The sequence below is a fragment of the Melospiza melodia genome, chromosome 1 (genome assembly GCF_035770615.1).
Source record: "Melospiza melodia melodia isolate bMelMel2 chromosome 1, bMelMel2.pri, whole genome shotgun sequence".
Classification (NCBI taxonomy): domain Eukaryota; kingdom Metazoa; phylum Chordata; class Aves; order Passeriformes; family Passerellidae; genus Melospiza; species Melospiza melodia.
In genome coordinates, this window is record NC_086194.1 from 159,001,000 (window position 1) to 159,013,694 (window position 12,695).

Sequence of the window (12,695 nt, forward strand, 5' to 3'; positions counted from 1 at the left end):
CATACCTTGAAACTTATATTTTCCTTAACCTCTATCTTCTTCTCTGATGAAATACGCATCACAAGGGATAATGTTGATTGTGCTAAAGAAAATCTGTTTTAGATTTCTGACATAACTTATGTAGACAAGTACTTCCATTACAAAGGAAGAGATGCCTTGTATCAATTTGGTGATACTCAACTAATATAAAATATCTAGAAGGATATTAATTTTAAAAAATATTAAAAACCATTGCATTTGCCAAAAAACAATCCAATAATGAAGCTATATTTCTTGATGTGTTTAATGGAAAACAGGATTAGGATTTATGACCATGAATTAATTATACTATTTTTATACTATCTTCCTTTTCTTCTTATTATGTATATACTATTGATGGTTTTGCTGCAATATTATTTCAAGATGTATTTTACTATTTGTGAGTGAAATATGCTTTCAAGTTGAATTCAATACTAACATTATTTGCCCTTGTTTTATTGTGGAGCCTTCTGTTCTGATGCAACTGCACATCTAGTTGCACAGAATTTAAAAGTGGACCAAAAAATAATGGCTTAGTTTGGTTGGTTTAGAGGTTTTTGGTTTTGTTTTTGGTTGGTTGCTTTTTAAAGTACTGAGTGAAATATGTGTCAGTCTTAAATGTAGTCATGGATTTCAGTTTAAATTCTTATGCCTAGTGTTACAAATTTTGTGGCTAGAACAGCACAGAATATCCAGAATATTTTTTAAAACTAAGAGGATTAAGAAGATTTATGTGTGGTTTTCTCCTCTTTACTCAATTAGAGCAAATCAGCTGCTTGCCTGTGCAATTTTCCACGTCCTTTCCATCTGCACCCTCTTAACTCTCTGTACTTGACTGCAGTTCCTGGGGTGTGGCACACATGTATGTACACATGTACATGCACACACAGACATTTATTTATGTGCATGTGCCAAACTGGCTGTTCTTCAGTGTACTTATGTCACCACTTAGACCTGTAAAGGAAAGTGTTTCTCCTCCCTTTGGGACAAATTGCAGTCCTTGGAACATACACCAGTGTTCCAGCTTGCCTGTACTGGCTTTTGCTCATAGAAACACGTCCTCCTTCAATTACCAGAACCCCAGTGTAAGAAAGGAACAGGAGCTTTCAAGGACATGATAATAATCCATCAGAATGGCATCCACATCTTTAAGCACAAATGCTCTCAGTTCTCAATTATAACTGTAATAAAAGATGATTTATTACAGTATTAAAATTCCTACATATAAGTATTCTGTCATTTTAATCCATATGAAATTTTGAGGAACTAAAGACAGTTACCATGATTAATACATGGGTGGAAACAATGTGCTTAGTGTATTTTTCTTCTTTTCTTTTCTTTTCTTTTCTTTTCTTTTCTTTTCTTTTCTTTTCTTTTCTTTTCTTTTCTTTTCTTTTCTTTTCTTTTCTTTTCTTTTCTTTTCTTTTCTTTTCTTTTCTTTTCTTTTCTTTTCTTTTCTTTTCCTTGAAATTGTGCTGAAATTTTTATCCTTCAGCAGAAGTATGCATAGAGCTATTTAATTTACAGGATATTAAAAATGGCCATGATTCTGATAGTTGTATTTTGCTCAGCTTCATGAATTAAGAGAATTGCTTTTACCTTTCATACCTCTTTATCCTACTTGGGCCAGATTATACATGTCAGGAGTAAATTATATTCTTCATCTTCACTGCATTTACTTAATGATGTACAATTATTTAGTTGGTATTTGAAGACAGTGGTACTGCACATAAGGCAATTAGTTTTTTTGCCCTTTGAGTATATACAAATCAAAATGTAATGTGATTATCCACAACTGTAATAAACATGTAACAACTACATAAATAAGTGAAATCATGGTGCTTTGAGGAGGTCAGCAGAGTGATGATACCTAAAGGGTTATTATAATTCACATTTCATGAATCAAAACCTAGGGGTTAATTACACTAATTTATTGTGAAATATGCTAAGCTTACATGCAATTATTAATTGGAAGATCACTTTTAGTTACACTGCTGAAAAGCTTAATTTGCAGACTCATCTCTCAAGTACTTTTATTTCTAAAATATACTTACTTTTCTTATTTTGTAGGTTATTCAGATAAATTTTGAAGAATTTGATCTGGAGATTGGCTATGACACACTGACAATTGGTGATGGAGGAGAAGTGGGTGATCCTAAAACTGTACTTCAAGTGTAAGTCTTTTGCATTTACAGTTTGTGTACATTGAAGAATGCCATTAGTGTGTTTTGACGAGACTAAATAATTATTCCAATCAGATAAATCTGAACAAAAACTAAGTGAGCTTCTAAAATTATAAAACTGACAGTGTAAATATATTGCCATATGTTTACTGTTCTGAAGTCAGAAAGAGATGACCTAGACATCACAAAAGGAAAAGATGAACTCAAATCAGAAGTTTGAAAGGCATGGTGTGGACACTTGCATTTAGATACGCAAATTTTAGGAAGTATTGTTCTCCCTTTTGTGTGTTCTCAGATTAAAAGTGTATAAGAACAATGAGAATAATTGAAAATAGATATATGTACAATTTGTGCACACATTTTACAGTCCTCTAGCAAGGTTAGTATGACAAAAGATGTACTACAGTGTCCTGACCTTAATTTGCTTAGTGACTATTACAGTAACTCAGAAGAGCAAGTTAACATAGTGAAGAAAACTGCTACAGAGAAAGGCTGAACAGGGAGGTACCTAAACCACATTTTGCAAATCAGCATTGAGTATTGAATAGATATTTATCTTTTACAGACATTTTTTCTAGAATGTTTGAGCCCAGATATATAGATCTATAATATTCTTAACAATCATTGATTAACTTAAAATCCATATTTCTCAAATACTTAGCTTGTGGCAATAATACTAACAATTGTCTCAAGACAAATCCAGAATTGTATTATTTTGTAAAATTTTCAAGACAGATTTATAAGTCAGTGATTCTGTTTGTTCCACAGTGCCTTGAAAATATGCAGAACACTAATTAGGCCTTATAATGAATAACTTTATATAACTCTATTTCTGGTCTGAATAAATCAGTCATGTAGGAGAAATTAATGTCTTTTAAAGTACATTGCATTTACTTTTTCAAATTGGAGTCAATTTTATTTAAAAAAAAATGATCTACTGCTTAAAAACCATAAATTGCCTGTAAGGGTTTATCTGGTATCTAGAGAATATTTTTAAAGGCCAAATAACATTTAGCTGTTAATTTTAAATAAATGGACCTTTCAGCAAATACCTGATGTAATAATTAGTTCAAATGAGTTAATAATTGAAACACAGATAAGAATGTGATACAAGTTTAGTACAAAATATATTTAATCATAAAACAAAATAATAAAAAAATTAGGATTCTTTAGAATCATATTCCCTGCAGTATATTTATTGGAAATGTGTTAAAATAATTATATATTTTAATTTTCCATTATTCACCATAAGAATGATATGAAGAATTAGTTTCATTTGACTACACTAAACCCAAGCTTTGACTCTTTTTTCTGTCCTAATTTTACCTCATTCATATTAGTAATTGCAAAACTTCAAACAGAATATACAATTTTGCTAAGATTTACAGATTTTTCTAATAAATTCCCCTTTAGATTTATCCTCCAGAAAACAGATTACCTGGCCTTCTATTTTTAATTGGTTTTGTAATAATTTTATCCTTTCTGTTTTGTTCTATTTTGTTTAATATCTTCATTAATGGTCTGGATAAGGGGTTTCAGTGCACCCTCAGTCAGTTTGAGGATGACACCAAGCTGGTCAGGAGTGTCCCTCTGCTGGAGGGTAAACACAGAGCTGAAGTTCACAGATCTGTAGTTCCCTGGATCTTCCTTTCTCTCAGGAGTGATGTTTTCCTCCTTCCTGTAACCACGTGACTGCTGTGACTTTTCCAATGATGGAGAGTGACCTGGCCACAACGTTAGCTAGCTCCTTATGATCCTGGCATGCATGTCATCAGGCCCCACAGACTTGTGACTTTTCAGTTTCATCAAGTGGTCTTGAACCTGCTCAGTGCTTACAGTGCGAGTGGCCTCTCTCCCCCAAATCCCATGTAGAGGATCAAGGACTTGAGGGAAATGGGAAGCCTGACAGCCACTAAAGACTGGGGCAAAGAACTCTCTGAAGTTCTCGGCCTTCTCCGTATTTGCTGTCACCAGTTCTCCCCTCTCGTTTATTGGGGGAAACACTCTCTTCACCTTTTTTGTTTCCTGACTAATGTCAGAAAGATTGGACATGGTTCCAATGTCAAGTACTGGATGAGACTGCCCAAGGAGGTACTGGAGGTGTTCACATGTGTAAGTGTGATGTTTCAGGACATGGTTTAGTCGTGGACTTGGCAGTGTTGATTTAACCATTGTACTTGGTGATGATACAGGTCTTTTCCAACCTAAGTATCTGATTCCAGGATTATTATTCATGAAAAGACCACCATTTTGCCTGGTATTTATGGTGCAATTTCTTTAGGATCAGGCAGTCTCTTAATGGATTGGAGATGAGGTAATTGCTACCACTAATAAATTTGAGATTTGTGGAAGTACTGTAATCTCTATTTTTAAGCAGTACTAATAATTTAAAAATATTGCTGACAATGCTAGAATTTAGTTTCAGCTATTCTTAAATTCCTAAACTATATAGAATAGTCTCTCTTGTGGAAGGAACCTTTATTAAGTGCCAATGCATAAATTCTTACTAAAGTTTAACTAAAATATTGTTACTAAATTACAATAATGCATTAAGGCAAAGTGAAATATTTAAAATTTTGAGTTATATGGAAGAGCAGTCTGTCCAGATTGTATTTCGTTGAAGATGTTAGCATTTCATAAAAGTATTTCTGATGATGTACTTTTGGTTGGGGAGAAATGATGGAATTATTAAAAAGTATTAAAATTGCCACAAACATAAAGAATCCTGAGTTTTCTTTTTAATTAAAAAGTTAATTAGAATTATGGAGTCTTAACATACAATAACTGACTAACTAGGTAAATAATTTTAAAGAATTATTACTATGAAGATCCTGGAAAAGCAAAAAAAATACTCCATTAATTTATGGGAGTTTAATATTAAGTAACATTATACAATAAGCCACAAGTATTTTTTTTCTATTTACTCATAGAATCATTATTCGGTGATCAGAAGTATCAGTGGTGGAGTTATTAGGGTTAAATGCAAAAAAATTACACAGAAGATGGAAGATAATTAAGTACTATAAAAACCATGTAAATCTTTTCTCTTGTGAGCCATGCAGACTTTGTCTGAGATATGATGCATAGCAAATAAATCAGCTGTTGTATCATTTAATTTTTGGGTTTTAAATCTTAAAATAATTATCTTTCCCCTGGAAAATTGCTAAAGAACATTGGTTTAAATATGTCTCGTTTATGTGTTAATAATGTGAAAACATTTATCTACCAATTTATCAGGGTTAATCAAGAAACTTATCCAAGTGTTTAATCTGCTAGTTTTACTAGGCACTGCTTGATAGTAAGGTTGAGAAGCAAAAATGGAAGTTAAGTGGCATTTAGGAATTAGGTTCCTAAATTGATAATTGCAATCCTGATTATTCCTATTCTGCTGATGTAAATCAGAGAAGGAGCTAAACTCCAAAGCCTCTTCAGTACTTGCCATTAAGTTTCTCTGGTGCCTGTGATTCTGAGCCTGCACCCAGCAACGGGACAGTCTGCTCTGGTGAGCCTGGCACCCAAGTGAACTTAAACCTGATTGCCATGATATTTTTAGTCAGTTTGAAAAGATAACTGATATGAAGCCATTCTTAATGATTTCTTATGAAACTAAAATGCAAGGTGGAGCAGTGTTAAGTGTTATTACCAAGGGATAGAGGGGAAGAAGGAGAGTAAATGGTGACTCCATACATCAGTCGCAGCACTTTTTCAGGACGTTTGGAAGTTTGCTTTCGGCAGCTTGGTCTGACAATTACTGCAGGTGACTTTTAATGCAATATCCATCTAGGCACTGGTTCCTGTAACAAGCCTTTTGAAAATCCAGCATACAAATTGTGAAATTAAATCTTTTAGTATGCTTGCTGTGTTGGGTGTGCATGTGTCTAATCTCATATTACAGGTTGTCTTCAGCAAATGGAGAGTGTCACAATCTTCTGAATGTCCTCAAACCCAGTCTTCAGCGTACTCTCTCAGGGGTTGAATAAATGTCACTGGGATGTGGGAGGAGTAGTTCTGGAGTTGTAGAGGAAGAGCTGGAAAACACCCTGCTGGGTGTTGTAACTGTTAAGCTGTTTAATAAAAAGGGAGACATCATAATCACATACTTCCATTTCTACTGCTCTCAGTGTTCACTCTTTAGCTTTTAAAAGGGAACATGTACTTCCAGGAGAGAAATCTAGGTACTGAATACAGGGTAGTGGAACCTACATAAATCCCCAGAAGGGCAGAAAGAATAATTCTCCAGTGCAGAATTTCATTATTTTTTTAATAGCTTCCTTCATATAATAATGATTTTCTGGATCTTATTGATCTGTGGCCTATTCCTAAATGTCTTACAGGGACTTAAAAAAGGACTTAAAAGATAGATCAACAAGTGATTTTTCTGTTCTCTTGATTTATTCTTGTTTTTGTTTTTTTTTTTCATTAATGTATTTTCAGATTTTTTTTTCTTCCTGTACTATTTAATTGGAAAATATTTCTTGTAAAAATATGGATGAAATAAAAAGTATTTATAATTAATTTCATAAAATGGGAATGCTGAACATTTTGATGGAGAATTTTTAAGGAAATTATTCTGTCTGACACAACAGAAAGATTAATATTCTCAATGCCCTTAATATTCAAAATAGTCACCAGTGACAATTACAAAACTCTGTTAGCCATTACATCAGTGTGGTTTCTCAGAAACATCCTGTTAATCTACTAATTTGGCAAAGACTGAACTCACTGAAAACACTTTCCCTTAGTGCAGGAATGAGCAGTTAATATGTTATTTTGGCCAGGCATTTACTTGTTCAGTTCTGGCAAGAGTCTTTCTAGTAGCTCCATCTGTGAACACAGATGTGGGAAACAGACGTGGGGTTTTTTCCCACAGCAGACTATTCAATAGAGAAGGAAGCTAAAAAGGACCAGAGGGAAGAACTAAAATTAACTGTAAAATGCATTTAAAGTAGTCCATTTTAAGTTTCAGCTAGCTTTAAAGAATGGTTAGAACTTCAAAAAATGAGCAGTTTTCACTGCTATACAGTATTGTGCTTGTGATCCACTTTACAAGAATAAAAAATATCTGGAAGCTGTTCAGCATTTCATTTCAGATAATAAACTATAACAGAATCTGAGACAAAATTTTGGGGAAAAAAATGCAATAATAACATAAAACTGCAGATTTCACAACATTTCCTTATTGCTATCACACTGTTCATTCAGCAAATAGAATCAACATTTAGGATTGCACTGATTTGCAAGTTTTTGCAAATAATATTAAAATTAAAAGAAAAGAAAAAAAAGAAAATCAAGTTTACTTCTTTCTATTAATCAGCATCCTGTAACAGTAGAAGGTTTAAAGTTGTGACATTTGTTAGTTTTCTTAGTGAAGGAATAGACAACAGCTTATTCTTTTTAGGCTGTTTTTCCTTTTTTGTAGAAGAGGTGATGAGAGGAGGTGAGAGAGTGCAGGGAAGACAAGAGCCTTCATAATAATGTTGCTACTTAAAAATGACAGCGTTCTTTTAAATATGGAAGACATGTATTTTAAAGTGGGTAGCTGCATACTAGAAAAACCAAAGAATCACTCTAATGCCTCATTATGGGCTTCTAATGCAATTGACACGCCTTCATGTACCTGAGTAGTGGACACTGGATTGTCAGATGAGGTTAAGGATTAGGGAGGTTGCATTTCTTTCTGAAGCAGCAACTGAAAGTGAGATGAAATATTTCAATACAGCATAAGTAATAGTTGCATGTGTTTATAGACTACTATCAATTTTCCAGTCATTGGAAATGTGAGAGTTGTCCTGGTGCGCCAGCTAGTAAATAACTAATTTAGTGTGAGCTGAATGCAATGAATTTAAAAGTAAATATTAAAAAAAAAATGCTTGGCAGTTATTTAGATTTCTTACAAAAAGAAAAAAAAACATCTCCTTACTTAATGCTTAATGGCTTTACAGAAATTTTCTTCTATCTATAGGTTAACCGGGAGCTTTGTGCCAGACTTAATTGTGAGCATGAGCAATCAGATGTGGTTGCACCTTCAAACGGATGAAAGTGTGGGCTCAATTGGTTTCAAGGTTAACTACAAAGGTAATGACATCATTGGAAGCAAATGTAATGGTGTACCAAAAACTAGGCCAATATTATGGAATGTTTTTCTTTCATATTAGTGACTGGATGCATTCTATTTCCAGTTCAGTCAGTTTTAAAAAGAAGAAAAATATAAGCTGAATTGTAAAAAAAAAAACAAAAAAAAAAAAAAAACAAGCAACAAAAACTCTTAAAGGTGTTGTGTTACATGAAACACAAACATGAAACATTTGTTTGATATGTTGTAACAACAATTGAGTTTTGACATTTAACTTTACACTTTACTCTTATTTTCTCTTATTTAATATTGGCAACTATTAAAATGAAATAATTCTGTGGTTATTTAAAGATGAATGAGTAAAACAAAATGAATACTTCCTACATTCTTTTGAAAATTAATGTCTGTCATAACATAAAAATACCCCTGCGAGTGAACAACTTGAATTACTACTAAGTTTTGAGCCAGGACCAAAAAAAAACCTAATAATGTTATTCTTTATGGTCTTAAAGTACATAATGCACTATATAAACAATCTGTTGCTATTTGATACCTCTGGAAGGGCATACACTTTTTATAGAGCATGAGCAGCAAAATCAAAAAAAAAGCGAAAGTACAACATATATATACATATTCGTGCATTTCTGTATTATTAAAGAATGGATGTTTTTTTATATTACCTTTGACATAGATGTATGTCTTTCTTACAAGAACTTTAATTTCTTGGTTGCTGTCTAGCTCCAAAACCAGATAATAGAAAGTATGATTATTCATCAGAAAATGAGAGAGGGGAGGAAAAAGTTAAACCAGTGATTGTGCATATTAAAAATGGAGCTGATGTTGCTGAGAATCGGCAGAGGGAGTGAATGAGCATATTGTGGATAAACCTGCACAGTGTGACTTGCTGGGGTGGTTTTTTTTTTGTTTTTTTTTTTTTTGTCCATAGCTTTCCTGTAATGTAAAGTAAAACTCCACAGAGGTGTGGTACAAGTGCACATGTGCACTCTAGATATTCATATCTAGTGGTCTAAGATAAGAAGACCTTAGTACTTTGCTGCATGGTGCTAATTAAGACCAAAGATTTCCAAATTCAGGCTATTGAAAGGGGCAAGAGAAGGATTAGTATAAACAAGTTCAATAATTTCCTAAGACAGCAAAACTAGAACCTTATTTGAGTGGAAAAGGATGGGGTTTTGATCTGAACTCTAACTTGCAGAGCTCAAGTTGTCAATTCTTTTGTTTACATGATTCTTTCCTGATAAAATTAGTTTTACTTGCAGCAGTTTTAGTTTGCAGAAGGCAGAGGATTATTGTCTATTCTTATATATGCTATGTCTTTTATTCATGAGTTACATTTATTCTTAGAAGCTATAGTTCTGCAAGAATAAAATTAATTGAATATGTATAGGTAGAAGGGTACAGAAAGGGTGAACATTCACAACAGCATCTCCATTTAATCAACTTTGTGATTGTATGCCTAGATATTGAATCTATTTCTCTCTTGCCCTACAATGGTAATTTTTTTTAGTTCACTAAATAGCACTTGAATGAAGCAAACAATGAATATTTGCTCTGTGGTGGTGGTTGTGTGGGGGGATTGCCTTTTTTTTCTCCTTTTATTTCTGTTTGGGTTTATTTTGTGGGATTCCCACCACCACCTCACCGCCAATCCAGAGTCTGGGATAATTTTTTTTATCTAAGTTGCCTTCATTTTGATGCCTGAGAGGATGTGTTTATTAGACATATCAGAAATTAGGCAATGGTCATAAAATGGAAAGGGTATCAAGGGCAAATCATGTCTTAAGGGATTGCTATTTCTGTTGTTTTTAAAACTGTGTTAAGTCCTTTATAGTAACGAGAGTAGACACTGAAAACAGATGCATAAATGTGTAGTATTTTGGATTAGCAACGGTTCTGCAATTTACGTTTTTAAATTTATGAATTGGAAGTTGAGAGAAAATCCAGTGAGGTAAAACTGAGTATTTGCATTAGAACAGTGCATTCAGGGCTGTGACATAACACTGAATTATTTACTAGAATAAAAAAAATGCAAAGAATTTTCCCTTTTAAGAGAATTTTTAGAGATACTTATTAGAATGATGATTTCTAGAAGTCAGGGTCAAAGGGAATTTCAGTTTAAGTTATTTCATTATTTCTTTAGAATGTATGCTTAGCTTGCTTGTTCATCTCTTTACTAGATCAAATGTATTACTTTAACTTGACCTCTTCCACCTCACAAATTCCACTATCCACTTAGACAGCTAGCTATGGCTGATACTGTATTTATTTTACATGTATTTATTATGTGTTTAAGACTTGTAAATTTCTGCTTATGTGACAGGTACAATTACGTTAGCATTTTACCTTAGATCCAGCAGTTTGATTTTTGAACTGAATCTTCTCCTGATCATTCCCACTGCCCTTGTTTTAATTTTCATTATGGAGCAATCTTGAAAGGCACAAATTACATTCGTTTGAGGTAATTCATAAGATGCAATTGAATGGCATCAGGAATAGCATTGCTTTGGTGCTTCAGCTGCTAATGGGCATTTCTCAGGAACTTGTAAAGCTTTTTTCAAATAAAACCACTAAAACACAATGAAATGCACGTAGATAATATGGGTATTTATTGTTTCACTTTATTGAACTACTTATGCTGGAGTTAATTACTTGATATTGTACTTATAACAGTATTTACTAACACTAAAATAATTTACTACTAAAAGGTTTTGTTGATCTGCTTCTGTGCTTCTCAGACTCAACTATAACTAGATGTAGTGGAGATATCCATGCCTCATCCCATCAAAATTTATGAAGCCATTCTTAAATCTTACTGACATTTGCATCTGATTCTGGGCATTTTGAAGATCATTCCAATTCCTACATGGAATATGAGGAGCAAAAGGTTATGGGATGTCATCAGCATCAGTGTCATCACCCAGTGCCCTTTCCCCACTGTTCCCCAAAATAGTATACTTGCTTACAGTGCAAGATAGAAGGACACCTGCTTTCTGACTGCAATAGAACTGAATATGCCACATCATTTTTAGTTTTAGAAATAGACAAATTAATTTTATATACATCTGTATATATCAGTTTTTAGCTGATTTTTTCTTTTAAGTTTGTTATTACAAGAACTAACAGATGATCCTCTTTTATGTATCTGCCATTTGATAAAATCTAGGAAGATTTTGTGAAATTTTGTTTACTTACACATTGAGGTGTTGCACATGGAGCTATTTTATGGTTTTTAATAGCTGGATAACATTTAAAATATTAAAAATTAAATATTTGTGAGGCTATTTTTAAGTAAATAAATATTAATTGTTGTTATATAATCTCTTTTCCTGTATCACATAAAATAACACTACTTAAAATGGTAGAATAATTAATATAGGGATTAGACAGGACAGAAATACAAGCACTGCCTCATTATAGATAATATTTTATCTCTTAGCCACTGTAGTATAAATTGTTTTGGGTCTGTTTCATGCCTCAAATGTATGTGTAGCTTTATTAAGTAAAAACATGGAATGTTTAGAAATTTAACTGAATTATTTTCACATCATAATTTTAGGGTTTATTTGAAAACCTTTCTTTAGAAGTGAGATCAGACTTTGGTGATTGTGTAGTTAACAAGTAAAATAAATAAATAATGGATTTTCGGACTTGCCATATCATTACTATGAAAAGAAACCACAAATTAATAGTTTTAAATGTTGGAGTGTTTCATGAATGCTTAGGATCATTCAATATTTCAGAAAATGGTACCATATTGTCACAGTGACACTTTTATTCTCAAAGCCATGGTGAAGAGAAAAGAAGTATGTAGCTAAACAGTAGTAGTAGAGAAACTATCTCCAAAATACTCAAACACTGGAACTGAATGGTCTTCATCTCTAATTGAGTATAAAACAGCTGCACAAAATATGAGACAAATATATGGCAGAACCTTCAAAGAAACCCATTTTTCTGAGATAAGATTTTGCAGATTTTGATTTCACAAAATCTTTTACAATCTAGCAATAGAATATTATAGCTCATGGAAAATTATATATGAGAATATAAAGTGTAATAGCTTTCATACACACTTCTCTCCTTTTGTAACTTGGGACGTGTGAAAGATTAAATATAAGATATTCTTTATACCATCTTTCAACATAAACTGTATGACAAAAAATTTTGGATTAACAAATAATGTAAATAGTCATGGTGTAAAATAGTAGGAAAAGATGCTGTAGGGAATGAAATCAGTAATGTAAACATAGTAAAAATTGGCTTTATCAGCATCATGTGGGAAAGCTGAAATTGTGTTTAGGTCAGATGTGAGTCTTCTGGAACAGACAAAACTAACCATTTTCCACAATGATGACTGAACTTTAGGATATGGGATTTACACTCTGACATCCTGTATTTCAGAT

At 32.8% G+C, this 12,695-nt stretch overlaps 1 protein-coding gene across 3 annotated transcripts in view; it reads left to right on the plus strand.

Moving 5' to 3' along the window:
• The window catches only part of CSMD3 (CUB and Sushi multiple domains 3), a 588,763-nt gene that overhangs the window by 282,130 nt on the left and 293,938 nt on the right, over positions 1-12,695 (plus strand). For all 3 annotated transcript variants that reach the window (XM_063173375.1, XM_063173384.1, XM_063173392.1), the window contains 2 exons: positions 2,089-2,192; positions 8,164-8,276. In XM_063173375.1, the coding sequence (XP_063029445.1) occupies positions 2,089-2,192; positions 8,164-8,276 (217 nt within the window). The remainder of the gene's footprint in view (positions 1-2,088; positions 2,193-8,163; positions 8,277-12,695) is intronic.